General features: G+C 38.6%; 1 protein-coding gene across 10 annotated transcripts in view; it reads right to left on the bottom strand.

Annotated features, from left to right (window-relative positions):
* camk2g2 (calcium/calmodulin-dependent protein kinase (CaM kinase) II gamma 2) overlaps positions 1 to 25945 on the bottom strand; it is a 75320-nt gene that overhangs the window by 34571 nt on the left and 14804 nt on the right. For all 10 annotated transcript variants that reach the window (XM_006783596.3, XM_006783597.3, XM_006783590.3 and 7 more), the window contains exons 3-5: positions 5149 to 5208; positions 2220 to 2274; positions 1842 to 1907 (exon numbers count right to left, since the gene is read on the bottom strand). In XM_006783596.3, coding sequence (XP_006783659.1) covers positions 1842 to 1907; positions 2220 to 2274; positions 5149 to 5208 — 181 coding nt within the window. The remainder of the gene's footprint in view (positions 1 to 1841; positions 1908 to 2219; positions 2275 to 5148; positions 5209 to 25945) is intronic.

Genomic DNA, 25945 nt, shown 5'->3' with positions numbered 1-25945 from the left:
TGCAACCAGGGTCTTTATCACCAAATTTGCAACATTCTAGTGGTTGATGGGCAACACAAAATCATTTCCTGTTGCTCATTTTGACACTGAGGCTGTAGTCTCAGTCATATGCCGCAAGGCTGAATGCAGTAGTTTGATTCTGACCAGTGGCTTTTTGCTGCATGTCTTCCTCTTTCTCCCTGCCTTCCGGTCTCTCTTTACTGTGCTATCTAGCAAAGGCGCAAAAACCCAAGTCAATAAAAAAATTATTATTATTTGGATATACAGGGGTATACTCTCAAAGAGAAAAGTGCAGCATTGACAGTTTTTGGCCTGATTCATTATTTTCGATAGCTGAGGAAAAGACTCCACCTGCCTGTTCACATGACTGTAGATGCCCAATCCTAAGAGCGACTAACAGCTTAAAATGTTTGCATTTACTGAGGTTTTTCTGTGAGACGATGATGAACGCAAAACTATAAAGCACTTAACTAGCAGCAAGGTAAGGTTTTAGGCTTTCTGTATGTGTGAACACGTCGAAACTGTTGTTTGGTCTTGTTACTATTTTAAAAAGTAAACTGTATCCAGCCATGATGTCAATAGTTCATCCAAGGATCTAAACTCTCCAATCTAAATGGAAAAAATGGCTCAGAGTCTGTGGTTATATTTGCTTAAAATAACACTGTTTAAATGATTTAATATTCTAGCTTTTTATATCTCTTTATAATTAGATCAGGCTAAAAAGGCTAGAAGGTAGAGTGCACTCAACACATTGTGACACATAGTCAAACTAGAGATTAAGTGCATAATCAAACCTACCCCAGCAACAGATCAACTGATTAGAAGGTAACAGTTCAGTCAACCAACAATTTGGCTGACTAAAGCCCCACATTACACTAATCTAAACACCTGATTTATTTATGAACCCCCCATGAGCCATGTAAGATTTATAAATGTACCTGCAATCTTTGAGCAACATTTCTGTGTACTTGGAGCAGAGGATAAGTGGTGCAAGAAGAAGTATGTGGTGCATTTTTTAAGTAAATGAACGTGACGAAAGAAATGTGGGCAGGGTGTGAGGGGGGAGTCTTATGTAAGCTTGTCCTCAGCATGCATATCTACAATTCTTTCGGCTCAGTTAAAGTTGCTATTATTTCTCTTAAAATAAATTGAGCTTGGCATTTAGTAAAGGTGAAGTAAGGGACAGCAGCGGGAGGGGGCGCAGAGACAGATTTAGGGAGTATTGTCGTCTCTCTGCAAGACAGAATCAAGAGTGTCCAAATTAGAGCACAACAGGACTTAAAATTTATCCCGCCATTTATTCTGTCCCTACCCAGCTTCCTCATACACATATATGACATTTATTATTTTACATGTGTTACTGAGCCTATTTTATCTTCAGCCTAATCTAGCATAATGCCTATTGTACTATTTTCCTCTTGTACTTACCTTAACTCTATTGATTGCCTTTCGCATTCTCTATTGCAAGTTTTGACATATTTTTTTAATTCTGCTATTTAAATCATTATCTAACTGATTAAAAGCTTTTACGTCATGGTTAAGCGCTTAGGCGTGTAGGTAATGCACTTCAGAAGAAAAACAAACCCCAACTTCGGACAACAAACTAAAAATAAGTTTTAAACTCAGAGGACAGCTTTGTCATTGTTTATTAATGAAATTTAAAAGCACCGAGTCACTTGGTCCAAAATAAAGTGTATACAGGTTGTGCCAGAAAGCCCTGGTTCTGCTGCTACAGCACAAAGTACATTAACACAGATTCAAATCGCAAAACATTTTATGACAGTCCACAGCAACCAAAAACAAAAAGGCACAAAAATCAATTTTGTGCTAACTTAGTGTACCTGGCATCTGCTTCACTGTAGTACTCTCTGGCGACAATGTCCTCAAACAGCTCGCCTCCAGTGACTCTGCGGAAACATACATGAAAAATAGAAACTTTGTATTTTGTGTTTATTTCTGAGTGAAGATCCCCAGCACAGATGGAAAACAAGCATACTGCAGACGATGTCACCAAAACATGCTTTTTAAAGATCAGTTTGTCTTTTTTTCCATTTTTACCCCAATTAACTGCTATTTGTGGACTAACACATGAGAAAAAGTGAGTTATTTTTGTGAAGTTGGAGTCATTACCTCTAGACAATAAACAAAAATTGCTCAACAGAGAAAGAAAGGCCTGAGCTGGTAATGTGTGTGTTTGTGTGGTACTGTGATTCACTCACAGGTCAAAGACAAGGTAATGGAAGCCTTCCTCTGCGATGCTGTCATGCAGTCGTACTAGTGAGGGAGAAAAACACAGAAAGAAACAGAAAGAGCCATCAAATAAAAATCTGCAAATCAACTTTAGGTGTTTAGGTTGGAGGTTGCGTGCAGTCACTTCAGGCTTGTTAGTTGATCACAGCCATTGACATGTCGAAGAGGTTAACACGTGAGGAGCGGATCGAAATTGTGTTGATATCTGGTGAACGCAGTAACCAGGTCATTGCAGCAGATTTCAATGCAAGACACCCTACGAGACCACCCATCTCCCATGCTACAGTTAGCAAACTGTTTCATGAAACTGGTTCAGTTTTGACTTTGCCAAAATGTGGACGCAAGAAAACTCACTAATGAAGAAACATCAGTGGCTGTCCTAGCTTCATTCAGCAAGAGCCCACAGCGTAGCACTCGCCGCATGTCACTGGAGAGTGGCATTAGTCGAACATCCCTTCGGCGGATATTAGCTACTCACAAATGGCACCCTTACAAACTCCAGCTACTGCAGCATCTCAACGAGGATGACCCAGATCGGCGCACAGAATTTGCAGAGTGGGCAAAACAAAAATTGGAACAGGACCCTCAGTTCACGCAGTAGATTTTGTTCAGCGATGAGGCAAACTTTTATGTGAATGGTGAAGTAAACAAACAAAACCACTGCTATTGGTCTGACACTAACCCACATTGGATGGATCCCTCCAAGACTGTTGGAACAACAAAAGTGATGGTTTGGTGTGGTATGTGGGGTACAACGATAGTGGGTCCATTCTTCATCAATGGAAACCTCAAGGCCACTGGATACTTGAAATTGCTACATGATGTGTTTCCCTCTTTATGCACTGAAGCTGGCACGTTCCCTGAGTTTTTCCAGCAAGATGGTGCACCAGCACATTATGGGTGCCAGGTCCGAGCATTCCTAGATGAACAGTTTCCTGAAAAGTGGATTGGTCGTCGTGGGCCAGTTGAATGGCCCCCAAGGTCTCCCGATCTGACCCCCTTACACTTTTATCTTTGGGGTCATCTGAAGGCAATTGTCTATGGTGTGAAGATACGAGATGTGCAGCACCTGAAACTAGGGATACTGGATGCCTGTGCTGGCATTTCTCCTGCGGTGTTGCTATCAGTGTGTGAAGAGTGGGAGAAGAGGGTTGCATTGACAATCCAACACAATGGTCAGCACATTGAACACATTTTACAAGTGGTCAGAAACTTGTAAATAACTCATGAAAGAATAAAGTTACGTTGAAACCAAGCACACCATTTTTTTTCTTGTGACATTACCAATAAGTTTGATGTGTCACATGTCCCTCTTCCTATTAAAAAAACAAAAGTTGTATCCAAGATGTCTTCTAAATGGCCACCATGGTCACCACCCATCTTGAGGAGTTTTCCCCCTCACATATACTAATGTGCCACAAACAGGACTTTAATATCACCAACCATTCCCATGTTATTACGGTGTATCCATATAAATGGCCCACCCTGTATAACAACTATAAACCAAGTCAAAAAGGTCTAGAAACCAGTTTGTGACCCTCTGGTCAAAACTGTGATTCCCAATGCTAAACACCTAGTGAACAAAAACGTGAACACCAAGACCATCAAGCTTGCAAATTGCAAATTAAGTAGTAATACAGTTTTGGTTTTTTTTGCAAGCGTCAGTGTAAGGATCAAATAAAGAACTATTTTTAGTGTCTTTGCTCTCTGTTTACTTGGTGGTAATTTTGAGGGAAATATCTAGTGGCCATTAACTATTCAGTGTCACATACACAAAACATTGACGCACAGTACACAAAATAAACAGCACTGATCGCATTAGTGCGACCAGCTGACTGAGCATGTGTTGGCGTTCAGACTCACTTTGTCTTGTTGGCTGCTGGCCAGTTGCACCATGCAAATATCCCACACAGTGACAGGCCAGGTAACTGGCTGATTTGCATATCACCTGGGGCCATTTGCTTCAAAGTTATTATTAAACTGAACAACACTGAAATGAAACCCAACTTTGGTGCAGTTGTTGTTGCCGTTTTGGTTCTATATAAAAAACTGGGCAACCACAAGGTTTCAGCTTTAAGGGAAACTGTTGGTTTTCACATTCATATTGGCCAAATCTGATCTGTAAGCAACTCAGCATGTTTCACGTGATGAAGTATAGGTATAAAGCAAAAAGCCCCTGAAAAACAGAAGTGAATATGGCTGTAACACATTTTCTGTTCTTAAGCCCATTCTCACTGATAGGAATGGCTTGAATATGATTATCAAAACACATGTTCAGAAACTGAAGCTTCTAAGATGTTAATGAAGGTGAACTGAGAACTGTTTCTAGAACTATTTATCCAAAAGTGCTCACGACAAGAATTTATTACAGGGCTGTTGCATTAAGGTCCATTATTTGTATCTGACTGTACTCATTTAACCGTTACTCAAATAAACATTGAGACACCGACAGCTGCTAAAGGGTGCTAATATTCAGTTCAATCCAATTCAACTATATTTATATAACACCAAATCACAACAAAAGTTACCTCAAGGTGCTAATTTATGAGCACCAAAAACACAAACATGATGAAGAGGTCCAGTTAACAGCCTCAAATTAGCTGGGATTAGCCTAACAATCAAAGCAGTCAAGCATTTACTCACACGTAACTGTTATTCTTAAGGGCAAAATCTCTGTAGCAAATGACGATGTACGGCCTATTTAAGTAACACACTGTATTAAATACAACAGCATTAAATGTTGATCTACTCTGATCTCTGGTCTGAATAAAACTGAAACAAAAAAAAAAAAGCTGTAGCTTTTGTTTTGTTCAAATTTCTACAGATGTTTTCATGAAACATCTGCATCACAGCTGTGTCACTAATCATTTAATCTCTTGACTCCCAAAGGTCACTCACCTATGTTTGGATGTTTCAGCAGGCGACAGATCCTCGCCTCCCGCTCCAATTTCTGGTGATCTGAGGATAGAAAAGAGCAGAGAGGAAAGTGTAAACACTCAGTAATAGTACCAGGAGGAGAAGTCACTTTGTTTTTGTCCAGCATGCAGAACAGACCCCTTTCTCAAAATCCACTGAGTAAGTGGACACAGAACGGCGTAATGCTGAAGTACACAAAAAAAGGGGAGCCATAACATTCACTCAACTGACTGCAGGCCGTGTTCAACATCACTTCTCCAAAAGCACGCTTTGAAAGCAGCTTTTTCTGCAGAACTTTTTAACATGTGTTCACAATTTAAGTGCTAATAAATGATTTATTTCTTTTTCTAAAGAACAGATTTTTGCAAACATTAAAAGTTGATATCTTGTTTGGTAGGACTTCAGAACTGCCTGCATCAGCGACTTTGCGACTTGATTAAAAATGTTCTTTCAACTCTAAACTGGTTACACACAAACATATGAACATACTTCATTTCTTTTTCTCTCCAATCTCTCCTGCTCCTCCCACTCCACTGAGAACAATCATTTTTCTTCGTCTAAACTTGACCAAAATCAATCAACTTGAACTGGAGACAACAGCAAAACACTTCATAGTAGCAGAGCCCGATGATGTAAGAGGCCAAAACAGAGACCGTAAACTAATGCATGATTACACAAGCAGACAAACAGCTGTATAGTGTACACACACAGACATACACAAAATAAGCACAAGCTTTTTGCACTTAGTGAAATTAGTCTTGCGGGTCTGCCCTTAATACAATCAGTGTCCAGATAATGATTCTAATGGCAAGGGGAGGATGTCCATGCATGTGTGTGTATGCAGCTGCATGTTTCAGGCAGATTGGTTGCACAGATACAGTAGATACAATGGATGGCATGTCCTGTTGCAGGGTCTAAGAGGTCAGGTTTATGTTGGGCTTTCCTGCCACCAACCAGCTGCTGGTCTCAGTGGACAGATGGAGTGCTTACGTGGGTGCACAGACCTCTGTGTGTGCGCCTATGTGTTTCGGTTCGAGTTCGCGACAGAGGGTTAGAGACACTGGACATCACTAATCCCAAAAACATTAGTTTGACGATCATTTTGTAATTGCATAATAGATTATCTTCTTTATATATCTTTATATTGTCTGACAATATCTTTTTTCACTGAAGCAGAAAATCACAGTCACCAATTCCTTACTGCTTTTTTTGTAAACCTTTTGAAAACCTTTGAATTTAGTATCGGGGGAAAACTAACATTGTACTATATACGCTACATAAACACATCAAATAAACCCAATTGGAAACAAAAATTAGTTATTTGTTTTCTATCATAAAAGCTACAGATATGTACAACTCTAAGCAGAAGTACGGCTCCTGTTGTGAACACCACTTGTTCTGCCCAACTTATATGGCTATCAATATACATTCACCAGGCACTTCACTGTAAACATCTGTTCAACAACTTAATGCATTTAGGAGGGCAAGCACGGTCCAGACGACCTGCTAAAATTTAAGTCGAACATCGGAATGAAGATGTAAGTAAGTAAAATTTTATTTATATAGCACCTTTCGAGAATAAAATCGCAAAGTGCTTCAAAGAAGCTAAAACATAAAAACAAAAATCAACCAAAAGCAGGTTTAAAAAGATGAGTTTTAAGCTGTTTTTTTTAATGTGTGTGTGTGCAGCTGCATTTTTCAGGCAGACTGGTTGCACAGATCCAGTAGATACAATTTAGGTGTCTTTAAACATGACATTGTTGTTTTGCCAGAAAGATAGGTCTGAGTGTTTTAGAAACTACTACTACTGAGACTTTTTCACACAAAATTTCTAAGGTTTACAGAGAATGATCTGAAACTGGGAAACAGTGACAAAAATAATCACTTGTTAGAACCAAGATATGCAGAAGAGCATCTCTGAATGAACAACACATTGAACGTTGAAGAAGGCCAGAATGGGTGCAATAGTTGAGTAATTATCCTATTTTCTGTACTTACCAATATCCAACAACAGAAGATTACAAAAACACACCACTGTCACAAAGCTCAAACCATCTCAGACTTTGAACATTAATTTACTGTACTCACAAGGCGTCCACAGACTACATCTCAATCCAATAGAGCACCTATGGAATGTGGTGCATCATGGATGTGCACCCAATCAATCTGTAGTGACGCCATCGTATCAATATGCACCAAATCTCTGGGAAATGTTTCCAGCTCCATGATGAATCTATGTTATGAAGAATTAGGGAGTACCGGGTTAGACTTCCTGAAAGCAAAAGGAAGTCTAACCCGGTACTAGCTGGATTTACTAAAAAAAAAAAAAATGAGATGGTGAGTGTAAATCTATGCACTAAATAAAGAAAAAACCTTGAGGTGACATGCTCTGGTCTACCGGCCAGTCAGTCATGGAAGACTGTCCTAATCATTGTCCAGCCAAAGCTTTGGGAGGTGTTGGAACATCTTAGGTATTTTTTAAAAACAGGAATTTTCCAGTTTTGTTATGTCTCCACCACATGAAAACACAAAAACATGTCAAGGAAGTAATTAATGCCATGCTGAAGCAATACATGTGTTATAAATTAGCAGATGAAAAATCCTCACTGTGGAAAGAGTTTTTTTAAAGGTCATTTCCAGTTACTTAAAATGTGGTTTACCCATGAACGAAAGGCCATAATGCACCTAAAAACGCATATTTTCCAAAATACCTGTGTACATGTTGATAGAGCCTGAATGAGTAAACATACTTGCTGTAGCATGCATCATTCGCAGTGGAACACGTATGCATTCACGCTGTGTCAAAGTAAATGGTTTGGTGAAAAAAATCAAGAAGCTCTCTTGTTGTCTACTATTAATGTATTTTCATCTCCCTTTATTCGACGCACATTTTTATTTTAATAAAATGAATTTTTGAATGTTAAAATGTCAAAACATATGAAAAGTCATCACATACTATAAATACTACTGATACTGATCTTAATAACAGTCAACGTTAGTTAAAACTGTAACAGGAGATCTGTGAGTCCCTATAATGATAAAGATTTGGAGATGCGATACAGACTAATTACATTTCCTGCATTGCACTGCACAAAGAGCCACTGGCTCGTTACACAACACCACACAGCATGGTGTAGGTAGGACACAAAAGATTAAATTAAAATAAAAAAAACACTGCCTTTGCCTATTATACACAGTGGGTATGTAACTGCAAATTCAATGCTGATGTTTGTTGCATGTCATAATATAATAAAAAAACGGTACAAGCCAATCAAAGATGACATGTTAATGTATTAAAGTCTCTAAGAGCGAAAGCAGCAAAGACAGTTGTAGTTGAGGAATTAGTTGTACTGTTATGTCATGGGTAATTATCTCATGTCCTCAAATACACCATATTTTTATAAAGGTAGCTGATGGAAACAAGGACTGGCTTCCATTTTATTTAACTTACTTTTCTGCAATGAGTGACACATCTAAGATGAAAAAAGAAAGAAAAAGCGAGAAAAAGAGGAACACAATGACAGACAGGAGGAAACCTAAGAAGACAACAAAAAATTCTTGTTAATGCTGTCAGGAGAATATGATAAGTTCAACCCCAATTAGTGAGAAAACTGAAGCAATCCTTAATATACTAGAACTATAGGTGAAAGCATAGTGTAAACTTTCAGTCATTAGCAGATTTGGTGGCAAAACTGTCAATCAGCTGTGCCAGCTGGCATGTTCACTCTCAGAAATCCCCACACTTTTACCAGACAAAAAGCTGTAATCAGTGAGCTAAGCTCATAGGGTGGAGGTACCTCAGAGGTCAGAGAAGGTTTCAGTTGGATCAAATCTCAGAACAGGCTGGAAAAACACTTACAGGAAAAGTGAATAGGAAATACTTCCTTCCTTCACAGCAAACACAGAGGGGACTGTAGAGTCAGTGGAAAAACAATTCAGTGGCTACCATGTAAATACATAATTTGTGGTCTTGCGTGCCTACAAAATATTATGAAATCAAATTACACTTCTATATTTGACTTGGCACTCACAGCAAGATACAAATGACAGCAGTAATACTTCAATATCATTGTTGAAAGCTAATAGTAGTTGAAATAAAAAATACAACTTTCTAATTCCCTCTGAATGTTAATAACAGTGTTTAAATGTGGCCAGATGACTGTACATTTTAAACAGTTCGTATTTTCAAAGTTTTTGCAGACCTATGAACATTAACTTGCTTAAATAAAAATAAAAAAGTGAGAATTGTTTCAGGTTATTTGATAATTTAAAGCTGTAACCTTTGTCTCTTCTTCCTTAATTGCACACAGGTCCGAAGTTATGAATTTCTGGTGAAATCTGTTGCACTCGTCAGCAACAAGATACTACAGGAAAATACAGTAAGGGATGTAAGAGTACCCTACATTTAACCCCAAAACTCTGAAACAACAAGCCAGTCAGCTGTAGTGTTTCTCCTACATATCTCTGCACAGCATACAGTGTATACCTGTCCTGTTCAGTTCAATATCTATGCTTTTTGCTTAGACTTCACAGACACAAAAGTTTTGATAAGTCCAGCATTTTCAGAGAAAAAGAAAATATCAAAGCAGTCTACAGACGTTCCACAACCTTCTTCTCAAAGCCATATGGGCTATTTTGGCTGGTTGTATTCTTAGAAGTTGGATCTGCTTGCAAAAATAGGACTATTTTTCGATGCTGGCCTGATATGACGACTTTATTACGCTTGTGATGGCAGACAAGCTTGGCACCCAGTCTGCTTAGAAACACTGCAAACTGACTGAGGAGTATCAGCAAAAAACAAAAAAATGTGAGAAGAGTTGGTGTCAAACAGACAAATTTTATAGAAAACAAAGTGACTGACAGAAAGGTAATTAGGCTTTTTCTAGAACCAACATGACCAGCTAGTAAGTCATTAGAAATAAGACAGACGGGCATGTTCAAGACATGTGCAACTACACTAATAACTAGCCAGCCTTGGAACAAAGTCTCTATCAACTGTATGTTGTGTTTTACTCCGTATGTTTGAAAGGCAATTTGCAATCGCTCCAAAAAAAGTTTCCCATGAGTCTAACAAAGGCGACTTTATGAATAGGGATACATTCAGACATGTCTGTAGCAACAGCAACAACAGTTTTAAAACAGCAGAGTTACAAAAAACAGGAAGTCGAAAAATACTGGTGGCCACCAGTACTATCCCTCAGTCTCATAGCAGATTCACCGACGGTATCATTTTGAAAATCTAGGTGACACTGTTCTCAATTTATTGTGTAATAAGATTCTGAAAACTTGACCTCTACCCTTTACCTTGAGGTCAGGGTCACTGAGATTGTAAATCATCTGAGATTTTTAGTAGATGCAGCTACAGCATTGCTATCAAATTCAAAATCTTACCTCACCACATTCTTGAGTTATCTCATTCTTAAACTTGGTTGCCACGCTGTCTGCCCACCCACGCAAAGGGCTGATGGTAATATCCCATCAGCCTTTTGCGGCTCAGAGTCAAAAACTAACTTCAGAAATAAGAGTTGTTCAGTTTTATAGATACAATATGTTATAGAGGTTTGAATCACTTCACAGCCCATGATACGATATACTTCACTTATGATATGATATACCAAATACCAACATAAACAGACAAAAATGCAGTACACTGAAATCCATAAGAAACATAAGGTGAAAGCGACTGTTTTCCACAAGTCCCAAGCCGCCACAGACACAAAAGTTAACCAAATAAACAACTATATTAACAAAAGACAACAAAAACAGTTACAGTTAAGTTTTAATGATAAATAAAGCAGTCTTTGTACAGACTAGAAAGCGTTAAACAATTCTGAACACTGTTACATTAAAAATATCAATTTTCTGCACATGCTATTTTTTCTATGAAATTAACATAAAGAGAAAAAAATACCACATTAGCACTCATTGGCACAGGCCCTAATGATGAATCATATATGGAGGAAGAAGTTGTGTGCATGTTTAGTGCATGTTTGTTCCACCATCAAGTCAAACCCCCAGAGTTTACCATCCCCACCCTCTTACATATGCAAGCCCACCCTTTCGACTGCTTCCCAGAGAGATGGTATGATATCACACTGTCTGCTCCAAAGTGAAGAGCACACAGCACTTAGCCCAATTGGACTGAGTGATGCCTGACAGTGCAGCACATCATCATATTCATTTATCCAGCCAGCCCTCTGCTTATTACTCTCTCATCTAGAAGCTCCAAACAGACAGGGGGAGTGGATGAATGGATAGACAGAATAGATGTCATCTTTCAGCATACATTAACTTTTTGAAGAACGATCCAAACCCCATGGACCATGTACATCAATTATCTTCCACTCACATGGCAGAATACAGATAATGCTTTAATAGATGCAATAATGAGAGTAAACAACATGGCTAGCCAGCAAACATTTTGATTCTGACTTTTTGTACTATCTTCAAACTCTTAACAAATATATTCCAAGTAGAAGTCCATTTATTTACAGCATGCACATCATAAGTTACATATTTTATGATTATGTATTTAAGTACTCAAGATGTCAGTTAGCAGCTCCGTCAAGACTGTCAGGGATCCTTCATCCTCAGTCAACAATACATCACAATTGTTCTTCATCAGATGATTCGAGCAAACGTGACAACCTGCTTCCTAACCACAGATATTAGTGGGATGAACCCCTGATTAAACTCTTCATGTGAAACAACTTCAGCCCAAAAAACACCCACAGGCAGGTACTATGTTTCTAAAGCTGATGTACCAAGAACCTACTGTTAGTATGTAAGACATCCAGCTTTCTATGCTTCAACATGATGAACTGTGAAAGGGGAAACAGAGACCATGAAAACAATGTTCTACCTTTGCCTTTTGTTTCTCACTGTATCCTTACACTTACTGTAAGTAGTATAATGTATGAGAGAGCATCTGTGTGTATGGGCTGTTGTTACACACACATTTTCTGACTCGACAAAGCCATTAGACAACCTCACAATTCCATTTGAAGCCTTTAGCAAAGTTACAGTCAAGTCAATGAAAAGAGCGCTGTGAGCACAACTAAAAGCATGGCTCTCAGCCTTGTTTCCTTATTGTGCACAAACCAACATGGAAAACAACACAGCCTAAATCCACACAGACCACTTTTGGATGCTCTAATTTTATTGTCCTGAAACAAACAACCTAAATGCCACGGGGTGTGTCCTGAACCACAGACATATTTATTCCTGTAAAGGAGTGCATGTGAAGGTGGAAGATCTTAAATCTAAAATGTTTGGCAGCATTTGGTAAGGCTCAACAGCTACATTTCATCCTATGTATGTTAACGTTGGGTCTACAAGCGATCATTCTGAAATTCAAGCATTAATAATCAAATAGAAATCAGAATATTGTCCTGTGCTCAGCCAACTGTGAAGCCGGCAAGGTTAACAGAAGCTATGACAGACATTTTGCAATCAGTCTGGATCACAATGTCTCCACCTGAGTTTCTACATATCCTTTGCCCACCTGGCATGCCTCAAGTAAAACCCTAAGGAAATATGAAGCCAGTCCCTTCAAAAAGTGAGTCAATAAACTCTAACGCTAAGTCCTGGCAAAAGGACAACCTGCACGGCGTCAACGCATTAGCGCGGTTAGCTCATTAACGCGTTGACGCCGTCCAGCCTCACGCACAAGGCGATCCGTGGTAACTCGTTAATGGAGATTTGCTGCGTTAATGCAGTTATGGCGTTAACGTCATTTTAACGAGGTTAACGTTGACAGCACTAATTAAACTGTTTGTGGTACTGGTGTTTTTTTGAAGATTTTATTGCCATTATCTGACAAATTATATAGCTTGATGTGTTGTTCTTAACTTCCAAGTCTTGTTGAGTGAAATTATGGTATATAATTAGTCTGTTAGCATTAGTCAGCTCAATAACCAGGTAAAAATGGAATGTAGAAAAAAAACAAAGCTGACATGAAGTGACGATGAGCTGATCCTGATGTTCCAAACGAGAAAAGGAAGAAACAGATTCTGGGTTCATCCAACTCTCACGAGAACATAGGAGCAGCAACAATATTATGGTTTGATCTAGGAGTTAAAGCTGTATCACAGTCAATTTTGTACATATTTCAGGATGTCAGTGGGGCAGTTTTAGGTCATGTTAGCAGAGCTGGGACCACACCTGGGGAGGTAGAGAAATCATTTCAGAGAGTCGAGTTAGCTGTTTTTAGCTGTGTGTCTGAGGTAAAACAGTATAATTTTACTGTTTCAGTGTCATTGTATATTCAGCACAGTTGCGGAATTTGAGCTATGAGCACACTTGTTACCAAATACAGTCAGATCTGTTTAGTCGAATCCAAATTAAACTTGGTTTGAAAAAGTAAATGCTGCAAATTCATCCAGTGAAGTTACATGGTGAACGAGGGAATTAAGAATAGGTGAAAATATTTCTAATGCACGAAATAGTCACACAATATTACACGTCCAGTCTGAAAGGGCCTTTCAGAGTTTATGAAATCAGTTTGTTAACCAAGCTTGCTAGTAGGGCTGCATGATTAATCGTTAGAAAATCGCGATCTCGATTCATACTTATGTGCGATCTCATTTCCAAATGACAACGATTTAAAAAAAAAAAAAGACGACGACGATTGTACCGCATTTTGATCTGGGACGTAATCTGCATGAAAACAAGCGCTCACTCTTCCTGCTCAACAAATGACAAGGGCGGAGCCTTATACCACGTGATACAGAAGCTGTGCCGTGTGATGCTAAAATTAGCAGGGAAAAAACAACGGACAACACATCAGGGATGACGAGAAAGTGACAGGAGAAAATCCGTCCCGGTCAACCACCCAAACATCAATAACGGGAACCTTATACAGCGCTTCCCTATACCCGTTGAACTTCCGCAGGCACAAAGAAATTACGGAGGCTATTATTTATCACCTGACCAAAGATATGGCTCCCATCAACACTGTGCAAAACGAGGGATTTAGGAAAATGATCAACACCCTAGACAAACGCTACACAGTGCCGTCCCGCAACTATTTTTCTATTGTTGCACTACCTGCTCTATACACGCAGTGTCGAGCAACGGTGGAGACGGAATTTCAAGCAGTACAACATTTTGCGGCAACCACAAAACGTGAGACATTTGTTGTTTTTATGTTTATTTATTGTTTTTATGTTCAGTCTCAACTGTTACGAAGTTGATGTGCAGTTAATAAGTGCAATAAATATTTATATTGGAAAAGAAAATCTTGAGAGAATCGTGATCTCAATTCTAAGCCAAAAAATCTTGATTCTCATTTTATGCAAAATCGTGCAGCCCTACTTGCCAGTATTAGCTGACAGGACCCCACTCTACGCTCTGGTGACTTCTAGCTTGAAAAGTCTAACTAGCAGCCAAAATGCTAACACCACTGTGGTTATGTCGACACTGTTATAGAGTTATGCCTTATGTTAATCTAATATATCTAATTAATCTATTCCTGCCATCTTTTGTCAATACTGAACGCACACACCTCATTTCACGTAGCGCCCTATCTCACAGCAAATTCCTATTCACTCTGTGACATTTATGGGCTCTGGTGAGACCACACTTTTCTAGGAAAATGAATACATCTCAGGCCTAGTCACTGAGCTGTGTCTGCACTGCAGACGTCTTCAGCCACAGTCAGCTCTACTTGGCAGACAGAAAGGTTGGCAGATCAAGCAGCCTTTGCATTTTTGCTCAATATGAAGAAAAAGAAAAGTGTCCTGGTGTCTCACAAATGTTGCTGACAATATATAAGTCTTAAGAAGTCCAGTCAAAAGAGCAGTGAATCATGCAGTCTAAACTTCTTGGCTGATCCTCCAGACTTTCTATTGCTGCTGCTGGTTATGATTTACTGTCTGCATGAATGGGACTAAATGATTTTTATGATTTACAGTCTATATAAACAGAACTAAATCAATGACAGAAGGAACGTGGACTTGACTAATCCTCTTTAAGTTCTTATGCACAGTGAGCAGCTTCGTGTGTTCGTCTTACACAAACTATAGGATAAATGCAGTTTACTGCCTGAGTGCATTCATCTTAATACAATGATTTATTTAAGTGGCTCAGATCCAAATAAACAGTTTTAGCATTTTTTGGTAGACAAATTCAACAAAGAACTAACAAAAAATACAGTTCTTGATTAAAGACAACAAAACAATTGCTTCATTCAGATGGGTTTTTGTTTCATTCAACCAAATTTTGGGTAATTAATCAATAATTTATCAAACAGACTGATTTAAATATCTGAATTTCTTAACTGTCAATTTGGACTCTGGCCATTTAAAGGTTGTCTTTTTAGATTTTCTTTCTTTTTTTCTTTTTTTTTTGCAAACAAGTCAATCAGCTGATCAATGAACAAAAAAAAGTTTCAGCCTCTCAAAGACATTGTTGCTGTCAAAGGCTCTGGAAGGCATTACTTTCCTATTTTAGGGTAGACCAATTGATGATGAGCTAACTGAATGGCAGGCTGACAGAACTCAACAGGCAGAAAGAAAAGAGAGACATGGACTTTGGGTCAGTGTGGCCCAGAGCAGACAAGCCTATAAATAGATCCAATCCTCCTCCGGCTTACAGCCTTGAATCACACTGACCTGGCCCGCCCCGCATCAGCAAGCTGAGAGGCAGAAATACAATGAGACAGAGAGTGAGCCAGACAGAGAAACAGAAGCGGAGACAGACTGACAAAGATGTATAGACAATCAAATGAAACAAAGAAAAGGCAGATGCAATTTTCTGACACTGATTTTAAAAGATCTCTCTTAGCTTCTTGCGACAACAGGTGACTCTAGTCAGACATCTCGTCGGTGTGAGAGGTCAGTGTTGTGTCAGTGGGCCGATACAGAGGATCAGGTTGTCTACTCAAAGCCAACAGCAGAATGATATAAATACGATAAGAAGCCCATAATGGGCATGGAGGAAAGAAATATATTGGAGAGATAATGGTGATGCTACAAATGAGTTTTATGAAACTCAAGATATAATACATACAGCTAAATAACTTTAGTAATCTGGTAGTTTTTGTTCTCCACTCCTCTTCAGCTAAAAGGGCAGTCAGGACTGCACCCAGTCCTCAAAACCCTTCACTCTTGATTAGCCTCTTTTTTTATCCGCCTCTGCACTATGCTAATTAGGCAAAAACAGACACCATCGCTGCTCTACTAGACCCCAGAGACTGACCTAGTGCACTAAGTCAGCCAAGAGCAAAATGGAAAAAAAGGCAACAAGAAACAAGCCTTAAACCATTTCCACATATAAAGCTTGTCTCACAATCCAGGCTCTGGTTGATTAGGTAACTCACTACATTTAGGGATGCAGACATGCTCAAGATGACCTGCTGAAGTATAAATGAAACAGCCTCAGAAGGATGGTTTCAGTGACTTTTAACATGTTTAAGAAAATGTTGATCTACTGGGATTTTCCCCACACAGCCATTACTAGGATTAACAGAGAATGGGTCTGAAAAAGAGAAAATATCCAGTGAGCGACAAAATGTCAAAAAGCTCAGCTTGTTTCACTGTACTCAGGGTATTACTCCATAGTCAACAGATCTCAAACCAATAGAGCCCCTTTGGGATGTGGTGGAACTGGAGATTTGTGTCATAGATGTACAGCCAACAAATATGCAGTAACTGTGTGACACCGTCGAGTCAATACAGACGAAAGTATCAGTTTCCAACACCTTGTTGAATCTATGCCATAAAGAATTAAGGCAAAATGGGGTCCTGGTCCAGTACTAGCTAGGGTAACCAACAAAGTGGCCAGTGACTGTATTTTACTAACAAAGACTGCTCTGAGGTTGTCCGGTAAGATAGATCTACTTAAGTCTTTTTAGACAAAGACAGAAATCCCAAAACCCTACTAGTGTTACTGCATGCATGATAAAGTGCCGCTCTTCCCATGCTGTCAAACTCCTCTAGCTTTTGGGAGTCTACACACCTTTCTGCAAGTTTCCCACAGGGGCAAGTTTAAAGGAGTTGAAGTTGGTGGTCATAGTTGTTATCCCATTGGTCAAAGAGAACTTTTCTAACTAAACGCTGTATGGGGTCCCGGCACAAACACACAGACTCCATTCACCATGGTGTGCAGCAACCTGACGTTAATGGTCTCTGCCAGCAGGTCAGCTAAGGCCTCCTTAAATTTCATAGAGCGGCTAAACGTAACACACAGAAAGCCATACACACCAACTAAAATATCTCTCAGACCCCAACACATACACAGAAAACGCTCAGAAAATACTCCAAATCTTTTTTTTTTACCCTACATCTGAGATCAGAAAAGAACAGAGTAACTCTTGCTCTCACAAATGCAAGTTTATCTTGAGCTTCAGCACATTTCAAAATATAAACATCTGATTTATGTCAAGAACATAATTTTAAACGACTGAGCAACCAGGGGGTCAGAACGACTTAAACCTGAATAATGATACTTCGCAGACCAGGCATGTGTGAGAGATTTTGCAGATGAAATAAAGAAGCAATGCTGTAGACACTGCACTAGTTCAAAGTTAAGGCCTGACCTGCCTCATTAAATTAATGAAATACGTTACATAAAAATGGGGAGGAAGCAGTTTCATCTAAACATTTGTGACCGGGTGGAAAAATTCTTCTGTTTAGTTTTATGGGCATGGAGGATATCAGGGATCCCCATTAATATTTCCACTAAAATGGGCTGGATGAAAAATGGGCACTGAATATGTGTAGCTGGATGTCTACCCAAACAACAACAGAAGTTTTGGTTCTACTTTTCTCTTAAAATGCACTTTTTGAAATCAAATAAACAAAAGCATGGGTGTACATAAATATGTCTCATCAGATGAATACAGTAGCTTCTCTTTCCTCTACACTAACTCAGCTAGTGGTTTCTCCCAACTTCTATAGATCTCCCATGACGTTTTATGAGAGTACATTAAAGTTACGCTCCACATGAAATGTTTTTGTTTTCTCTCAATTTTTCCAGCAATTAAAAAATGTACTTGCTCATTGCTTTGCTAACTGGACACATCCTGAACATATGTGTGACAATGAGTTCCTATCACTCTACTTCTCAATTACATCTGCCACTGGGACATTTAAAATATATCAAAAAATAATTAACGAAAAAAGTATACCTGAGCACACAAATATTTAAATGGGTCCTAGCAACCTTGATTGGCTAGGACCCATTAAACATTTGTGTGCTCGGGAGATCAGGGCATGCTATTCAACATCTAGCTGTTTTCAGGAGTACAGAAATATCAAGTAGCATTGAAAAAATGTGTATATTAGCATCCTGAGCCCAGAAGTGATGTGTCATGGGGTAGTTTTAATTGCACATGTAATCTAGGTTAATAAAATGCTGCTTTAATTCATGACATTTAGTTTTGTTTCACAATTTCAAAGGTCAGTAGTTGGACAGAAAAGCTTCAAAGTGGTGTTTTAGTGTTTTGCTCCAGTGCCCATCATGTAAAAAGGGACAGCATTTCTTTTATTGTCAAGTTTCTTGAGTGTGGGTAAACAACAATATGTATGTCTAAGCCTTTGGCAATGAAAGCAGAAGACACAAATCTGATGCCAAGTGGGACTGACTGCCTGTTAACATCCTGAAATTTGACTGGCTTTTTTCCGAGTACTGCCATTTGTTTGTAGCTGCCAGAAGTTGGCGTTTCCTTAAAGAAAAGTGCCACCAGAAACAAAGCAGATTACTTTCTATAATACAAATCTAAAAGCTTGCCTTTTGAAAATAAGTAAAGGTGGTGATTAAATGAAATGGCACATACCTGCCACAGGATGTTTAAACATCTGAAATCACAGATTTTATGTGGTAGAGTTGTAGCAGAATTGTTCTCTCCTAGCATGCAACAAATATTTTTGGAGATTTTGTATAATGTTTTGAGGATCTTTTGGGATCCCAAATGTGTTTCTGAGAAGAGAGATAAAAATAAATGCAAATTGTGCTGTTTTAGGCTCTATTTTGGAGATTTCTTGTGTCACTGTCTGCCCTGTAACTTTCAGCTTCCTTTTGAAAGTGGGCCAAGACGTCTGATTGGTGTAATTTATCTGAATATGTTCATAATATTTCTAGGTTATCCAACTTACAGAAGACACAACTGACAATGGCAATGCTTTGCAACCTCACACAGACTTCGAACTCCAAATAATGTGACAAAAATATTTGCAGATTTGTTTCTGTCTTGTTAATTCAGTAAATGTTCTATTAAACAATTAAGTGCAGCTACACATAAAAAGGCACTAGCTGTCTATTTTCTTTTATAGTTTAGACTGAAACAGAAAATAACACTATGGAACATTTCATTCAGCCGGGTCAGCCTGACACTGAAAAGAGCAGAATCTTAAAAGTCACTCGCCTGATACACACAGATCACGTTGCAAGCCCACGTTGGGTTTTGAGACAAATTTCACATTGCCAGCTTCACATAGATCCACCAATGTAAGATGTATTCTGTCCCAGTGTCATACTGGGACATCTGGCCCAGTTCATACATGCGTTTCTTTTTCTAAATAAACAGAACAGTTTGTAACCCCTTTACTAGAAAACACACATTTACCAACTACAAACACGACAAAGTAGCCTGTTCAGAGTTACTCTTTACGCTAATGTTCAGGATGTCAGCCTGTTTTCATTACAGAATGGTAAAATTAACATCAAAGTGTTATTCCATTTTACCTGGCTTGTATCTATATGCAAAATATACAGAGATTAGTTAGCATATACTCACTGCAGAGGATGATCCACAGTGATGTACAACCACGGTGCTCCCCCATCTGCAGCTGAGCACTGACTTTTCCAAGCAGAAGAACGTCCAGCAGATTATTTAAATCTTATATTAACCTTTATAGGCTACTGTGTAGTATCTGTAACTGGTAAATTTTCTTGTTGCTACGAGTTGTTCTGTTTACTTAGAAAAACAAACTTCCACTTTACGGGGGGGGTGGGGGGGGGGGGGGGATAACTGAACCCATCTTACATTTGTGGATCTATGCATGAGACAGATCTGTGCATAGTAGGCAATTTGTGCTATGCGATTTATATTTAATGTTTTGGAGTGAGCGAGACAGATGTTAGGTCTGTTTTTAGAAACAGACGCACAGAACGGTCTTCATAAGGTAAACTTATCGGATTTGTGAGTTGAAATTAATAAATTGTATTAGTATTTCTTCAGGTTTTGATGTACGCATTTGTAAAATAGTTTGCTTTGTATTTGTGTGTGGATTGAAGCACTTGCTCGTGAGGCCATTAACAGTTACACACAAATCATCGCGCACATTTGTAAGTCTTAGTTTACGCTTGTGGACATATCGTATGCATTTGCAACACTTTTGAGGCAAATTTCTCTCCATAAAGTAATAACGTCATCTGCAACAACAACAAAAAAAGAGATGTTTGTTGTAAAAAAAGGTTTTTTAGTATCGTGCAGAATCCCTTTTTAACCTTCACTTCCATATCATTTAAACTGAGAAAATCCCATCATTAGTGCTGCATCATCATCTCATCATTTTTGTCCAGTGACCCCAAACTAATGTTCTTAATATCACTGGTCTTTTAGAATAATGGATCAAAGCAGAAAGCTACGCAGCATGTGAAAGTCTTACAGTCAGTAGCAGAAAGGAAAAAGTGAAGTCACGGTGAAAAAAAATAGTAATGGCACATTTAAATATAAATAGTCGTTTCAGTCATTGCTACACAATGTTTTTTTTCTTCATGTTATCTCAGCTACACTGTGGCGTAGCTAAGCAAATACAACTCAAGATTAAAAGGTAAATTAGATTTATCAGAACTACTCTGACAGCTCACTATGCCACATGTTATTACATCTGAACATGTAACAGCATCGCAGCTGTGGGAGCTGTTGAACCCATCCCTGCTGCGAGTTTAAACAACAAACTATTCAGACTGTGATAACTAACGCAGGTCATGAAGTTAACAAAACATGAACGCACTACTGATATAAGGAGCTCATAATTTAGTGGTTTTTTTTAAACAAAAGTAAAAACCCTCAAGTACTTTGAGCAAAGATATAAATTAAGACTATAGCCAGAAACACATGAACTGAACTGTATTTTCAAACAAATAACATGATCACTACTACTCAATATTTACAAAAAGCACACAATTACATATACTATCCATGTGCTCTTTCTGACCCATAAAGTGAAAGCTGGTAACAGGTTAGTATAGCAAATGGATGGAAGCGTATGGAACCCTAGAATTCATATTAGCCGAATGATTTAACTACACATTAAAAACAGCATTAATTTTCTAACTGCACCTCTTTTATCATAATTTCATCATAGTTAAAAACCTTCCTGTTTATTGTTCAGCTAACTCAAAACCTGATAGCCACAGCTAACTTCTGCTAATCTAACATTTTATATAAGGAACATAATTTTTTCAAAATACTTTCACTGTTCTTTGGCATTTAATTTTAAATGTTGCATGATGTTCAAATGTAAACATTCTCTGTCTCCTCTGTCTTGATGAAACGTTAATTTTTAATTTTTTCTGTTAAGCAAATTTGAATTTTTAAAGTGTGAACGGCTCAGTGATGCAATGAGCTAATTGTTGTATATGGACGGATTAGCCTTAACACACAGGATCAGAAACCATAAAAGCTCAGCTGTGGCCAGTGCAGGCTCAGAAAGTGTTGTGTAAACAATGAGTTAACTGTGCTGTTATCACATTTCCCTCCATGTGTTTTTTTTTTTTTTTTTGCAATAGCAGAGCAAGTCTGAATGGTTTATTTTGTTCACATGCACTCTATGTTATGACCACTTCTCAGTGACTGAAATCATTGTTAAGTTCACAAATGTTGCCACAATTATACTCCAAAAATGCTGCAGGATAAAAGTGATTAAGAGACTCTGACTTGGACAAAAACCTGCACAGGGTGTCTTTAATTTTAGCCAATTATGAAGACTGGAATGCACAAGTTGCTATTCTTAACCTAAAATGATCCAATTTCACTGCATCACTGTAAGAACTAAGTGGTGACATCAAGCGCTCTGATATTATAGCAGCTCATTTTGTAATTATAATTCACAGATGATCGAGTGCTTCATTCCATTAAAGGCTGCACAAAACCATCATTGCTCACACCGACACACAAGTGTGTCAAGGCAGCAGCAGGCCCTGAATAGGACTTTTATTGTGAGCACGCTTTTATTATGAAAGGCTGTTTTGATTGTAACCTTGGAAGCAGACACAAACGCAACAACCATGCTGGTGATGTGCCAGTCGAAAGGAGGACACACTTCAACCAAACGATGTGGCCACTGAACACGTTTATTAGAGTACTACAAGCTGTTGTTGGAGCTACAGAGCGGATTTAAGTGAGGATTATTTAATCATTTTAACTTGGCTGGGAACTTGCGGACAGGTGTCATTTGTTACTATTAAACAGATAGCACTAAAAAGGCACTACATAGAAAATAGTGCAACAGACTTTGTAATTTTGATCTACTCTGGGTCTGTGTCGCTTGTCAAACATCCTCCTCCTGGGAAAATAGCAGCCTTGATCAAAGAACCCGAAGTGCAAATGGAGATAATGACAACAACGGTGAACAAATATTTATACAGATCCACCATCCTATGTGTGCGCGTGCATGTTTGTGTCCTTTTTTTCTTCTTCATTTAGAGCCTAGCAGAGATGTCAGAGTGGTTTTCTGGGTATGGCTGGTTTGCATCTTGTAAAACGAACACTCAAAAGCATACACCAATAAAATAATTAGATACGTAAAGTGGTGTGTTGAAGAGTCAACCGTCTGCTGCCTGGATAAATAACCAGCTTTAAAGAGGAGATTACTAACTGAAATGAGGGTGAAATGTGGTGAAAGAAGTTAAATGAGGCAAGAAATAAATGTGTTTAGAAATATGTAGCTCATAAAAAAAGTCTAATTTGGCAGGATGAATATCAAAAAGCCACCGTAACTGGCTAAGCAACTCAAAAACCTTGTCTCTGTGCCATACCTAAAATGTTTTTAAGGTGACTTCATCTGTTTGCTGTCCAACTGCTTTAAGGGCTTCCCATTTTCCTCTCCCACCTACTTAGCACTGTCTCTAACCTCACAACCCACTCGAATTCAACGGTGCAGTGCAGGTTGTCAGTAAATCGATCTTTCCAACAAGTTTTTCCTGTGTGTTCAGTGTTTCTTTGTACAACAGACATCCACAAAATAGACAACAAAAAAGTACAAATCTATGGTGCAGCATTAACTTGCATGTTTCGCCACTATGAAATAGAATAATTTGCATCACACATTTGGTTTACATCAAAATAAAACAGAGATAAATTGCACTTTAAAGAATACAGAATCAAAATCTATAGATTTCAATGAACGGCCAAAATCCCCTCATGTCATTATGCTGACAAATGTGCACAATAGAGGTTGGCAAGAGTTTCAACAGGCAGGTACATCTCTCTACTAGTTATGATATTAAATATGGAGCAAGTGTACTTTTATTTTTCTTGGCTCATTGTTCTATGTTGTGAATTAGCATTTGGCATTTGCTCAAAGCCACAGACACTGATCATGTCAGCACTTTGAATTGAGCCATTACAGTTTATGCCTGCAGTTTACTGTGTTGACATCACAGGTTCTATGAAATGAATGTTAATGAGTGTGTACTCAATCCCTGTTGAGGGAGTTTCAATTTGAATATGCTTCAGTGGCTGCTGTCATATTATAAGTGGACAAAAAGTCACATCCTTTAAATGCATTTTCTGAAAACCATCAATCTGACCGACAGCACTGCCTTCTGATTGGCCGACCTCACGCCTGAGGAGTTTGTGTTGTGAATTGCAATCCAAGTTACCATTAAATATATGGTGACAAAGGTGATGTAATCTTAGCCATCCGGTGTTAAGGATTGCATGAAATGTAAGGTAGTTGTTACCACGGTGAAAAGCTGTGTGATGGGCAGCATGACAGTAAGCATGCGATTAAGAGTGGATTATCCCTGAAGAGTAGCCAGCAGACACACATACGTACTTTACCCACAGACAGCATTAATGACCATTTCAGTGACTATATCTGATTAATCTAAAATTAAGACAAGAATTCATGTTAAATCAGATTTTGTTTTTCATTGAAATTTACTCTACTCAACATCATGATCATTTTACACAAATGTTGTTGTTATATTCAATTACCAAAGTATGCCCTTGAGTGTACATTACAATAGGCCGACTAGTATAAAGCATTGTTCATGTGGGTGAATTTCTTTAAGTGTCTGTAGCATTATAACAGTTTAGCTGTGAAATCAGACTAAAAATGAACCAAAGATGTACAGTTATATACATCATAAAAATCCTGTGATTGATCTCCACCAATACAACTTTCACACCTATCCCAAAAAGGACCAGCTTTCGCACTAAAGGTAAACCATTAAAACCCTTTCATCTATAAAAATACTTGTTTATTTTCAGCTCAAACAGTACAGTATAGACCTGTGGCCTATTTCAGGTGGTTTAGCCTCCAGCTCTCTCCACAACCTTGAATTTCAGAGGGGTTTTTTTTCAACTATTTTTGATTTAAGCACGTAACAGGAACAGTAGGCTAATAAGATAGATCAAGCCTCAGTCATACAGGCTCAGAAACTTGCTTGCTAGGTCAAATCAGTGGCCAGTAAGGCTCTGCAGCACAAACTAATTGTTTTGGCCATCTAACATTTGCACGGAAGACCCTGAGTTGTCTGCAAACACTTGCTAACTATAACACTACTGCATAGTGTATTATGCAAACTAGAGGGAAAAGGAGCTGCAATTAGGGCTGCTCAATTAATTGAATTTTAATCACGATTACGATCTGGGCTTTCAACGATCATTAGAAATGACTGAGCCGATTATTAGCCCCTCCCTCGTGCTTTACTCTCGCGCTGCTCCGTGTGGCAAATCGAGCGCACCTCTCTGCATTTCGAACACGTGTCACAACAATTATGAGCAGCGGTCCCCAACCTTTTTTGCACCACGGACCGGTTTATGCCCGACAATATTTTCATGGACCGGCCTTTAAGGTGTCGCGGATAAATACAACAAAATAAAACTAGTACCGGTACCGAAAAAAAGAAAATTTATTCATAACACACGTGAAAAGACCGAGGAAAACCGAGGAAACGATAAAAACGATAACAAAATAATGCTGATAACCGATAAAAACCCTGAAAACTATTTTTACTACATTTCACACCTGAGCCTCAACTCTCGCGGCCCGGTACCAAACAACTCACGGACCGGTACCAGTCCAAGGCCCGGGGGTTGGGGACCGCTGATTAAGAGGGCCCAAGGGAAGCTCGGAAAGCTAAGCAGAAGTTGTTTGGAGAGGAGAGTGACTGCTGTTGGTTGAAAAGAGAGGTAAAAAAAAAAAACTTCAGTGGTGTGGAAACATTATGGGTTCGCGGAGTCAGACGTGGATCAAGTAGACATAGTGTGTAAACTTTGCTACAGTGTCGTAGCTGCACCACAGAGCAACACTGCAAAGTTCACTAAACATAGATGTTTACATTTTTTATTTATTTTTTATATTGCAAACATTTGCACTGTTATCAGTATTTGCACACTATTTTATATTATTTTTTGACCATCTTTAAAGTCATTATTCAATACATTGTTATTGTTAAATAAATATCGTCAAATAATCGAGATCTCAATTTCAGTGAAAATAATCGTGATTATCATTTTTGCCATAATCGAGCAGCCCTAGCTGCAATGCCGTATATGTCTTGTACCCAATTTTAACTACTACTTTAACTTTAACTTAACTAC

Source organism: Neolamprologus brichardi, chromosome 13 (assembly GCF_056152115.1).
Source record: "Neolamprologus brichardi isolate AB-2024 chromosome 13, ASM5615211v1, whole genome shotgun sequence".
In the NCBI taxonomy this organism is placed as follows: domain Eukaryota; kingdom Metazoa; phylum Chordata; class Actinopteri; order Cichliformes; family Cichlidae; genus Neolamprologus; species Neolamprologus brichardi.
The sequence above is the reverse complement of the archived record's forward strand: the minus strand, read 5'-3'. Positions and strand labels throughout refer to the sequence as shown.